Below are 12,673 nucleotides of genomic sequence, written 5' to 3' on the forward strand. Positions count from 1 at the left end.
GTCCGGTCTTCTTGTCTTGTGCTACAGTGCCCCCCAGTGGCGCTGTAATTAATGCATCCGTCCTATGCATTCAGAGATGATTAAGTAATTGTAAAACATGTTAAGTTAGCTTCTTACAGTTTTGTTTTCAATTAAGCAATATAGCTCCATACTTTGATAAGATATAAACACAACCAAAACACACATGTAATTAAATAACAAAATAACGCCGTTTCAGAGACAATATTAATATTATTTCCAATTTCTTACCACAGAACTGCTCTGGCTGCAAGGAAGTTTTAAGCTAGCTAAACTAACGTTAGCTATGCACAAGATTGAAATGAAGAAACCTGTTGCCGCACCTCCTGAATAAAAGGCTATTTTACATTATTAGTTGTTGTTTTTTTACTTTAAAAGTATAAGTTCATTTTGCTGGTGATGTTATGCACTTTCACTAAAGTATAATTGATTAAAAGTAAAAAAAAAAAAAAAAAAAAAAAGTTTTAAGCTAATGTTCTGGATGGTGGACTTCTGGCGGCGGTATTGAAGCAGGGGCACGTTCAAGCTCAAAACGGGGTGCAACGTTTTGTTACGGTTTCCGGATTGAACGACGTGTGACCTTGAAACGGGCTTTGAGGTACATTTTCTCTGGTTTGGTGGGCGTGTTAAATGTATTACCCAATCAGCAGCTGCGTGTATATAAATAAATGTCTACTAGATCATTATTTATTGAACTTAAATCGTATGTTTGTCCGCCTTCTTCATACAACAGTATTGAACGCACTGATGTTTTCGAATTAATAAACGTTTTGCGACGTTTTGAACGCAACCCTGCGTTAACGTTAACGTTCGTTGTCTTTTCTCCCTTGCAAGGTAACTTTAATGCAAACTAAATATGTGTACAATACTTAAATAATTGGATTATTTTTTTTCTAACGTGGAAGAACATATTTCACTACAATAGCAGTAGTAACTTTATGCTAATATTTTATTAGCATTTTATGCTAGCAGTAACTATCATTTTACGCTAGCTTAGCGTAACTGTTTTTATTCCAGCTAACAGGATAGTTACATAGCTAGCCAAACCATAACGTTATGTGGTGTTAGCTTCTCTTTGTCGATGGTACTGGCTAACAAAACCGATTGCCCCTGATGTTATGGCTAATAAAACCGATTGCCCCCAATTGTGAAAATAAGGTTAGCTGCTGAATGAAATATGTAGGCTAACCTAGCTAGCTACATATCAATCATATGCTGTTGCCAAAACACCTCTAGATCAACTTAGTAGTTGTAGGTTTTGATTAGATTCAGAATATCACATGATCTTCATCTTCAGATATTAAAAAATTATAAACCATAGTTTTGAATCAGCACCTTAATGACAAGGTCGAGAGCTAAGATTTATTACATTTTTTTTTTTTGCTTTAACCTGCATTAGATTGTAAATCTAATTGTTAAATGTCTTTTTTATGAATGTATTTATTCTGAATTGCTCTGAAAACTATTTTGGATCCAGTTTATTTTCCCATCGCTGTTTTTGCTGATGTCAACAACAGAGAGGAAATAAACTTGAACCCATTCAGAGTGTTTATTTTTGAAATGACAAACATCTTTTAAATTTATTATTTTAGTGTCAGTCCCTTACAATATTTGCTAGCAGGTGATTGAGATGGCCTCCTTTAAATGTAAAGGTTTCCTCAGGAGAAAGTCCAATTCAGAGCTCGTCCGCTGTCTGAGGAAGCAGAATGCCTTACTGAAGATCCTGGTTCAGTTTTCTCGTCAACACTCAGAAGATAATAAGCTACTTGAGGTAAACTCAGTCACTACTCAGTACTCTGTGTCTGTGGTATTTACCAAGCATAAGTCAACTAGACAAGGTTACCCACACTGTCCTGTTAAATGATGTTGCCAGTGAGAGGTGTGTTTTTTATGCAGGATGTTGATTTACAGTAGCTGAGCATTAAAGAAAGAGCTTATGTCTCATTGTCTTTTGCAGAGATTCCTCACTGTTGGAACAGCTTTACTGGAAAAGTGTCAGCAGCTCATGGCCAACAACAATAAGATTGATGTGCTGTCAGAGCAGCTAAGTGAGAAAGAAGTAAATGAGATGGACGCAGTGAGTATGAGGAGAGAGAGCACCATGTCCAGTTACTCCAGAGAGACTGAAGAAATGAAGAACGAGTATGTGCGCCTCTCAACTAGGTGTCAGTATTTAGAGAACAAAGTTGCACAGAAAAAGGTATAGCATGGCTTAATTTTAATTTAAGTGAGCGTAGTGCTGAGGGAAAGTAAAACAAACTGTATGCCTTTATAAGCAGGAGACTTTCCTTTTGATACTGATACATAACACAGTGTGTGTTAAAGGTTCATTTATTGTTGTAGTCCCTTGAAGCTACACAAGAAAAACAAAAACTTAACATAACAGTGGTGTAGTCCCGTAGTCCATTTTTATTAGTTATGGACATTGCACCAAATTTTTTTTTTTTTTTTTTTTGTAATTGTCTTTTTATTGGGTTTTTTTTTTTTTAGTACAAACAATAATATCACTCAGGATACAAGATGTACCATACAAGTGAAAAAGCTCAAAACGACAAAAAAGACAAAACTGAAACAGACCCTACCAGTAAAAATAAATTAAAAAAAACAATAATAATAAAAATGACATGAATAAGTAAGTAAATAAAAAAATAAATAAATAAATAAATTAAAAAAAGGAAAGAAGTCATAGAGTAAGCAGTATCATCATCAAAAATCTGCATACAACGTCATTACAAATCCGAATGCATATCACATTTTCCTTATAAAGCTTCGCTATTCACATCACATCTCATTCACAAGTTGCACAAATCCACATGGTCAGACATAATCTCAAAGAACCAGGCCGTCCCAGGAAAGAAATAAGGCACCAAAAGAAAAAGGGAAAGAGTATTACCTTATTGTCAATCAGTTAATCATTCAATATCATGTTTAAGTAAGGGCCCCATATTTTAAAGAATACCTCCAGTTTGTTGTTCAGTTTAAAATTAGTTGTTCATAGTTTACCATTTTAGTCATTTCTCCACACCATTCATTAAAAGGGATGGCATTTTTTGTTTTCCAGTGCCTAAGCACTATCCTACAGCCAGTGATAAGAGCTAATCTACACAGATGTTATTTTTTATACTTGTTGCATTTCATGATATTTAGCACCTCCGATGAAACACCAGTGTTAGATGTTTAACATTAAATACTGATGTTCTGCCCAGCCTTAGGTGCAGAATGTTAGCACATAATAGACCATTTTCACAGCATAGATTTGACTTGTCACATAGGAGAAAAGCACAGGTGTCACTAGTAACATCAGCAATAGGTCTGTTTAATCCAAGTGACAGTGTGATAGTGAGCCACTATGCACAATACCAGGACCCTGAAACCAATACAAAGAAATGGAATTCAGCCATCCTTTACTTTACTACTTAGAGGGCTTTTCCTTCCTGTGACATGTCAAAATGTCTTCTGTCAGAAGGGCCCATGGTTGTGTAGCTGCTGAGAGAAGCCCCCCTTGTCAGTTTCACCCCACTAGATGGCAGCAGTTGTTTTTAGGTGTCAGTCTCACATGTAGAGAGGAGGAGTACTGTTCTCCATAAAAACACATTTCCTCATACAGAGCATACCAACAGTGACATTCTGGATATTGTAGAGGTCATAACACTTGAGAATTTGATGCTCTAAGTTCCACTGTGCTAATGTTTTGGGCCTTGTTGTGACAGAATGCAGTGTCTTATTTAAGCAGTTGGGAGAGTTGGGTAAGATCATTCACATATATGTAAGGCTGTACTGTATTTTCCTGTTATCAAATAGGACTCCACTACAGATGAATGGGCCTCACCCAACACCACAATTGATCTCCAAAACTGCCTCCGTGATGTAAGTGCTGTTTTGTTGCCACACATCTGGAAAAAGTCTCATGTGTTTGTATTTTTCAGTTATAGCTAATCCATGTTTCTGAATTTTTTGGTTACTTTTGACTCTTGACTTTTTGTGCATTTGTTCTCAGTGAGAATGTGTGTCTGTGTACAGTATACATGTTTTACTGAGTGTTTTTGCTTTGGAGCCATTTCCCTGGCACAACTCTCTTTCTGTCTCTCTCTGTTATGTGCTTCTCATTCTTTTATTGAATCCCCCCGAGGCCTTGGAGAAGAACAAGCAGTGGCTGGAATATGACCAGCAGAGAGAGGCCTATGTGAGGGCAATTCTGGCCAGAATGTTATGGCTGGAGAAGCAGCTGAACGAAGCAAATCAGGCCCGCTCACAGCAGCACAATGAGGACCATTCAGATGGTGAGCCAGAGGGACAGTGGGCAGTGGGCACTCACCACTGGGGCAGCAAGGGGCAACAGACTGTCACAACAAGGTTTTTAAGATATCAAGATTGCTCTGGAGTAGCCCACTATTACAAAAACTGCAGCCTGCGGTACATCGTCAAAATCATGTATTTTATTAATACATGATGCATGCATAAGGCCGTATCTGACATCTTGGATTGTGCCTTTTAGTAATTTTCTCTCTTTCTTAACTTTTTATTAACAACTTTTGCTTCTCTCAATACAGAGAAGGAGCAGATGAGGCAGATGCAGAAGTATTATGAAAGTCTGTTACAGAGGGCCAAAGACCAGCTGGATGTGCTCAGGAAGGAGCTCGACATGGCCCAGCATAACTTGATAATGACCCAAAGTTGGTATGAAAGCTGCTTAAAAATTAATAATACTGCTGAAAGTTGGAGAAGATGAGAATTGGTAGTCAACATGACGGACTGTTTGATGTGTAGGTGCAAGGAAAGGGAGAGTGAGGTGGATGAGCTCAAGCAACAGCTGCAGACTGAAAATATGAACAGAGAAAGTACACAGGAAGATCATCATTACTCTGAGGATGAAGAGCACTGGCTGACTGCTGTGACTGAAGACCTTCAGTACAGACTGGATGAGGAGGAGCGCAAGTCAGCTAGCTCTGAGCTGCAGGTATGTTTTCATTGAACTGTTCATTCAGTAAGTACTTTGGAAAAATAAAAATTATACTTTCATCATTTGAGGGGAGGAAGCAACCAAATACATAAATAAAAATCTCTCTTCTCAGTCCACTCCCTTTGAAAAGTTTCTGTTGGATCGTCACCGTGCTGACCAGGAAAGGATTGCAGACCTAGAGCGACAGGTATGAAAGTATCATCCATCTCAGTTTTGGTCCCCTGTCCCATTTATTTAAATACATTCTAAGTATTTTCTAGTAATCAGGGGATGTTAATCCATCCACTCTCACACCCGTGTTCATCAGTTTGTCCTTTGTGACTCTAGGCCTCACTCATCCAAAGGAGTGGGCTTGTCATACTGTCTTACCTCTTTGCTTTCCCTCTGAAGGGAAAGTATCTGTTCTCACATAAGCAAAGGACATCATTCTTCGTATCTGTAAGTTATAATTCCCACAGCTATGTTATATTCTTCATTGTAATGCAAACTTTTTCATTTTTAGATCAAGATTTCTTCGCAAGACCTTGAGGATGAGAAACAGGACTGTTTGTATTTACAGAAGCAAATGGTCAGGATTCTGAAGACGCTAAAACCTAAAGACCATGTGACGAAGCAGTCGAAGGTTGGCATGAATAGTGCAAAGGGCTTGACTAGTAATTAATATATCACAACTTTATCAGTGAAGAGCCTTAAAGCCACACTAATGTATATTCTTTTGGGCTGGAACAGGGGTGACACCAAAACAATCATCCAAAACAAACTAAAATGCTCTGTAGCACTCAGAGAATATGCAGAGTTAGATGATAATTTTCTGTGGCTATGTCACTACAAATGACTCTTGACATTACTCATAGTAATTTAATCTATTGATATTAAACATTTTAAGTAGTCCAGCTTTAAGTGTTGGTCAAATAATAGCACGCCTTGAAAAGCTGATTTAATCACCCAGTCTTAGCTGTCATAAGTAATCAATAACTCCATTTATTTTAGAGAGACCGGCAGGATTGCACCTCGTGTGAAGAGGCATACCCACCCTCCCTGCGCTCCAGAGATAGCCTTACATCCTCCACTCACAGCAGCTCGCTGAATGAAAGCTTCCTGGAGTGTCCCGGCTGCTGGTCCCAGTATCCTGCCAGTCACCATAGAGAACTGATGACCCACCTTGAAGTCTGTCTGGACTAACCAGGGGTACAAGTTATCTGAATAAACTACAGTTGTGAGTTGCAGAGGTGCTTATGATTATTTTAAATTAACCCACAAAGCTTTGGTTGGCTTTAAAGTTCTTCCTCACTCAATTTTTTAGCTATGTTAGTGGTTCTGTAGATATACAAAGTCCCTAAAGGATACTGCTAATGACTCATCCAGTGAAATATCTCAACATATATGAGATGTATTGACACAGCATTTGTTACAGACATTCATGGTCCCCACAGGATGAATCTTACTTTGCCTCTACCACAACCATGAAGTTCACATTTTTGATTTTGGGTCAAATATCTTGATAATTATTGGATTGATTGCCTTGAAAATTAAATTCTACTGAATTTGGTGGTTCCTTGACTTTTCGTTTCACATAATTTCCAGCTCAAAATTTTATTGTGCCCAGTAATTTGGTTTATGACATTATACCCGCAAAACCAATGACATTCCCATCAGCCTCAGCTGCACTTAGTGCTTACTGCTGATTAGCAAATGTTAACAAGCTAACAGGCTTAGACGGTGGTAATTATTTCCTGCTAAACAGCATGTTATCAACATGTGAACATACTGATGTTTGCATTTAGCTCAAAGTGCTGCTGTTCCCACAGAGCTGCTAGTATGGCTGTAGACTATACCATTTTGTGAATCCTGGAATAGTGAAGGAATGATCCGCCCTACGCTCCATGTGATTGGCTACTACTTGTTGCCTTCGTTAGTTGGATTGGTTAGGTTTAGGCAGGAGCAATGGGATTGGCTAAGGATTAGGGTGAGAATGTCAGTAAGCCAACAAGGGTTTGGCGACCCCTATGGGACCCTCTGTGTTACTGCAGGGGGGCCATACAATTATTGTTTGATATATTTTTCTGTTTATTTGTTTTCTGAAATCAAAATATGTCAGGAAAATACCCATATTCATACCCATATTTGTTAAGTGAAATTTTCTATTTGTTATAAAAAAAAACCTTTATACATCAGTGATAGGCTATCTGTTGCCCATGAATCCTTGTCCAATAAATTCATGATGTATAAAATATGAATCTGTTAGTAATAATATTTTAATACTTTGTATTGTATGCACTGTATAAAGGTATGTTTATATTTGGCTCTTTAGACTGCCCTACATGCGCTACATGTTATTGTAGACCCAGTTTATTATGCAACTCAATGTTATACATGAAGTAGGGCGCTTCATCTCTCCTTCAGCTAAGGGACCTTGGCCTGAAAAATGTTGAAGGCCCCCCACTGTAGACTCCTCTTCTTTGTAAGTACTTTTAAAAATAAATGAATACTTACATTTGATACTTGGTTCAATCATGTTGCTGTAGGTCCTTGACCTCATCCATGTCTCACACAGTTCGAACCAGATGAATAGCTCAAAACAGCTTGTGTTGGCTAATCCTTTTCCTGTGCTATGTAAAGACGTGGATTAGTATTGCTAGCCAACAATATGGGGAGTCAAAGGTCTGCGCAGTGTCTGTGGGCTTTAAAAGGGAACGTGACACCAAAGGTTAACCTACTGTAGGCTGACAGCTCAAGAGAAAGATGCTAATATGGTTTAGACAACTTGCAGCGCCTTTCAGGAACATTTCATATGAAACGTCTAAATGGAAAGTGAGAATATCAGCTTAGCCCGTCTGGGAGGCAGACGTACTACCCAAGAGGGTGTTTCCCTTGCGGCCTTGAAGATTATCAACACCAGACATGATGAAAATACTTTAAGAGACAGGAGGGTGTGTCGCTAGTTTGTTTAACAAATATTCGTTTCAGAAATTTCTGCTCTTTCTAAACATTTTATCAACCTATCACTGCGGGGTTTGCATGAGATGCAAAAGCCTATTTTCAGGAGAGTCTTTGACCAGTTGCTGTATCTCTACTCTGGTAGTAAGACTGGTAATCTAATTTCACAGTGTAAATAAAAGTGGTGTCTAACTAATTAGATCTCAAAAGCTAATTTGAAATTTAAACTAATACTGTTCAACAGGCCCATTGATTGAAGATTAGGAATTGGATTAACATGCAGGGCAGTTGTGTCAATCCCAGTGAACAAACTGTAGTGTGTTGTTTTTAAATGTAAAGCAATTCCTTAAGAGGTTGTCCAGGTAGTGAGCAAATCTAGCTGTGTTTGATAATGTGGGAAAAGTGCAAATGAATTGGTTATAAAGAAGAGTTGCCCGAACTAAATGTGACATTGAAATAACGCACAATAAAATGATGTTTACACAGTGGAAGAAAAGAGCACAATGAACATCTTGTAATATTTGACTTCCCGTCAGGTAGAGCAAACAGTATAGAGGCCAGTCACCACCCTCCATACCTCCTCCTCCTCCCCTTCTCTGGTATCACTTTATCAGCTCCTTTTCCCCATTCATTTCTCTGGCAGCCTCCAGGAGTGAAATCAGTATGCATTTCGGATCTCTTTCAGCCTATGTGGGTAATAACTCTCACACTCATTTTCCCCATGGAGAAAACATCTCTTATTTCTCCTTCTTCTCTGAGATGCACCACTCAGATCATGTTGCCACCACTATTGTCGAGACCCTGGCTATTACTGCTGTCTTCCTCGTCTCCGTGGCAGCAAATGCGGCAGCTGCAGCCCTGGTAACCTGGGAACGCAGACTAGTGGCCAACAAGACCGTGCTGACCCTCAACTTGTTTGTGGCCGACCTGCTGTTTGTCAGCATGATCCCGCTGATTGTGGCAGTGCGGTGGACTGTGTCCTGGACGCTGGGGTATACGGCCTGTCACACTCTGCTCTATGTCATCTGTATGAGTGGCTGTGTCACCATCTCTACCCTGGCCTCCATCAGTGTGGAGAGGGTCCAGGCCATCCTTCGGATGCAGTCTGTGCCCACTCTAAACTGCAGGATGGTGACTGCCACCCTCTTCTTCATCTGGGCCTTTTCTGCACTCACCTCCATACCTCTGACTCTGTTCTTCACTGTGATGGATGAGAAGTTCCCTGAGCAGGTATGGGTGGATCAGTGCATGAAAGGAAAGCCCAGTGTCCCTGCCATTAATGCGGTTTTCTTTTCCATAGGAATGCATACACATCTGTACTCTCAAGTGGCCTGACAAAACTGGAGAGATTGCGTGGAATGTAGCCTTCACTGCACTGTGCTTCTTCCTCCCAGGATTCATAATTGTAGTCAGTTACAGCAAAATATTACAGGTGGGTTTATTGTGGTTTTTGACTGACAGATATGTCAAGGCAAAGTTTTTTTAGGATTAGACAGTCTCAACCATGCTTTTAAAGATAAGGTGGAGTTTTTCTGTATTTTTCTCACTTAAAGGGTAACTTTTGTGTTTTTCAACCTACACCCAATTTACCATGTGTTTGTGTCTAAGTAACTAATGGAGACAACAATTTTTGAAACTGGTTCAGTATTGACTGAGAGTGCTGCACCTGGCAGCGGCAAAACAGTCCTCAAGGTAACGTTAATGGGCAACTGTGTACTGTCAATTTACGTCCACTAAAAGTGCTTGTTTTTGCCACTGAAAGGCGGAGACAGACCATTTGTTCAACCAAAAACGGCTCCAAAATTGTGATCACCAAACCCACCAAACTTTATTTAAATAAATAGTAATTATTTGATTACCATAAAACACTCTTCATTAAGTCAACAGAAACAAAATTAAACTCACCAAAAGCCGCCTTGGTTCGTCTTTCCACTGTTAAAACAATCACCAACTCTGGTTTGGTTAAATAAGCCTTTACTTCACCCAGTTAGATGTGAAAATATACTGGCTCTATACACGCTAAAATGACTGTTAATTTAAATGGAGTCTGGCAGGTTCGGCAGTAGTGATTTCGGGGCTGTTTCTGGCTAAACAAAAAGAATTTTACTCTTAACAGAAAAGGTCTATCTTTGTAAGGATCCTCTCCATAATGTTTTCAGACACTAAGAAACATAATCTGAGCCTGTCAGTGCCCCAAGTGGTTACATCGCATCCTATTTTACAGCTGCTGGCTGAGGTGCTCTCACTCAACACTGGACCAAGTTTCAAAAATTCTTATTCCCATTAGTCACCTAGACCAAAAAACATGGTTAAGTATGGTCCATGTTGAGAAATACCGAAGTTACCCTCTAAGACATCCCACATTAAGTTAGTCTATTATTGACTTTCCCACTGTGTCTGTGGCACTCAGCCCGAAGCACTTTGTTGCCAACTGCAGACATAAATCTTTGAAAATGGGTCTTGAATATAAATGAGCATTTCTAAAATCACAAAGTAATTTCCCCACATATTCACCACCTCGCTTATCTCAATGGCCACACTTTGTTTTTGTGCACATTTTGTACCTTTGCTCTACCCTTTTGATAATGATTGTTCCTTTAATAAGCACAGTTATTGCCAACTCATGCCCATTCATTTGCAGATATACTGACTCTGTGCCATCTGTGAATATCATTCATTTCTCTGTTGCTGTGATAACTGAGATGCGTGTGCTTTATTAATTACTGGAGCCGAAAATGGTGCCTTTGTGTGTGTGTGTGTGGGTTCAGAGCTATGCACTATCAAATGTCAATATTAAATGGGACAGCCAGTTCTACCAATGTGGACACTGAAGTGATACAGACGATAGAAAATGTCTCTGAGGAGCCACAGACTGATTTTAGCTCTGGGGGACTTTTTGGATGTTTGAGACGCATTGGAGACAAACATCATGCTCCATATGTGTAAATCTATATGTAGATCAATCACTGATGGTTTCTTTCTATCTCTTTTGTCCACATTATATAAGGTCAGACAATACAGATTGGCAGTAATGTGTAATATTTATTATCTATATTACAGATTGCTAAAAGAAGTAGGCTCGGGCTGCGACCCCGAGACAGCCAGCCCCCAGCTGGAGACCCTCTTGAGTACCGTGTGTCCCGCCAGGATATGAAGCTCTTCCGTACCCTTCTGGTCCTTGTGCTTTCTTTCTTAATCATGTGGAGCCCCATTTTCATCATCACCTTCCTCATCCTGGCCAGGAACTTCCTTGTTCACCTAGATGTCTCCTCTACCATGTTCTTCTGGGTGATAACGTTCACACTGGCCAACTCAGCCCTGAATCCCATCCTCTACTCGGTCTGCCAGTTAAAGAACGGCTGGCGTAGGCTCTGCAGTGGCACTGTTGTAGCACCACAGAGGAGAAAGCCGCGTGGAATTGGTCGGACGCAAGGGATACAGCCATGATGATAATGATTGTTTTGTCAAATAGAGGTTTCAGGCTTACATTAAGCATACAGCACGTTGTCCATACCTTTCATGTAAGGTATAATAATTGCTTGCCCGCTGCATTCCTGAACTGGTACTTTACTCTCGAATTCCAGATATTCTTTAATACTTACTTTAAGCGTGAAACCTCTGAAAAAGCGCAGTAAAGAGGGTTAATTTTAATCTTAATATTTGCCATTTCGCGAATTTCAGTAATCTCTTTTTAGTCCACAAAAAGCTGTCTTACGTGTCTTTAAACATGTATCATCTAACCACCGCCTTTATTTTATTTTTTCTTTTGCTGTGACTGGGACGTTTCCAGGCACAGTGTGCAGGTTTGATCAGGACTTTATAAAAAGGTAGTGACCAGATGCCAGACCATAGGCAGTACGAATCCAAGAAGAAGCTACGGAAATTGCAGACAAAGTGCCAAAAAAAAGGAAGTTGACTGACTTTTGTTGGCAATAGTGTTTACAAACAGTACATAACCTACATATCATATTTTTAAAATATCATAAGTGTTCAGAAACTGTCAGGAACTAAATAAACCAATCAACTGACTAATCTAAATCAAATTTTAAGTATTGTGGAAAAAAATCTTGGAGCACCTTATTTAGAAGACAATATTTTAGATACGTTATGCCTTTTTGTTATCTGGTGTGAAGGTACGTTTCTTGTAAACAGATCACACTAACGAATGTCACTTTGCCTGCCAACAAGAGTAATTAAGTGCAAAGCAGCAGTTAACAATCCCACTTAATCCTGTCAATGGTTAAATGTAGCTGCCGTCTACCAGAAGTGATCCAGGAAAGAATGTAACACTCTTTTTTTGTTTTTGTTTTTTCTGGAGGAGTGCTTGTAGATTAATTCTGATATTTTAATTGGCTGTTGGTACTTGTTCTAAATTGACCAGCTGTAGTAAAGTTACATCAGCTTGCCAGGTGTCACAATATTAATAATTTACCTCTCTGACTGCTTTCTAGATTTCTCATTGTGGTAGCATCATGTAGAAGCAAACACAACAGATGCTAAATAGTTTTTTTATGTTTTCCTCTGGTGGGCTCTGAATCGATTGTGGTCCTCAAATCACTCTCTCTCACACAAAGCTTCACAGACACCATAAAACAATTTAACAGCTTTTATCAAGTGATCAGTGGCTCCTTTGACCCTCTTTGTTTGTTATTACTGTTATGGTATTACCCATATCCTCCTAAAATCAGACAGCATGTCTTTCCACAACAATATTGGCTACTTCTTAAAATGAATCAGCCCTATTTTTTGCCACATTTT

General features: G+C 39.3%; 2 protein-coding genes across 2 annotated transcripts; both read left to right on the plus strand.

Annotated features, from left to right (window-relative positions):
- The first annotated feature begins 3,643 nt into the window (after positions 1 to 3,643).
- LOC117247814 (centrosomal protein of 55 kDa-like) lies at positions 3,644 to 7,476 on the plus strand. Its single transcript, XM_033612377.2, has 7 exons — positions 3,644 to 3,885; positions 4,148 to 4,298; positions 4,569 to 4,695; positions 4,786 to 4,975; positions 5,091 to 5,165; positions 5,481 to 5,600; positions 5,969 to 7,476. The coding sequence occupies exons 2-7, from the start codon at positions 4,223 to 4,225 to the stop codon at positions 6,158 to 6,160; spliced, it is 780 nt and encodes a 259-aa protein (XP_033468268.2). The 5' UTR covers positions 3,644 to 3,885; positions 4,148 to 4,222; the 3' UTR covers positions 6,161 to 7,476.
- Positions 7,477 to 8,578: 1,102 nt separating this feature from the next.
- LOC117248643 (free fatty acid receptor 4-like) lies at positions 8,579 to 11,548 on the plus strand. The gene is made up of 3 exons (XM_033613849.2): positions 8,579 to 9,145; positions 9,216 to 9,347; positions 10,976 to 11,548. The coding sequence occupies exons 1-3, from the start codon at positions 8,579 to 8,581 to the stop codon at positions 11,360 to 11,362; spliced, it is 1,086 nt and encodes a 361-aa protein (XP_033469740.2). The 3' UTR covers positions 11,363 to 11,548.
- Positions 11,549 to 12,673: the final 1,125 nt, after the last annotated feature.

Source organism: Epinephelus lanceolatus, chromosome 17 (assembly GCF_041903045.1).
Source record: "Epinephelus lanceolatus isolate andai-2023 chromosome 17, ASM4190304v1, whole genome shotgun sequence".
Classification (NCBI taxonomy): Eukaryota; Metazoa; Chordata; class Actinopteri; order Perciformes; family Serranidae; genus Epinephelus; species Epinephelus lanceolatus.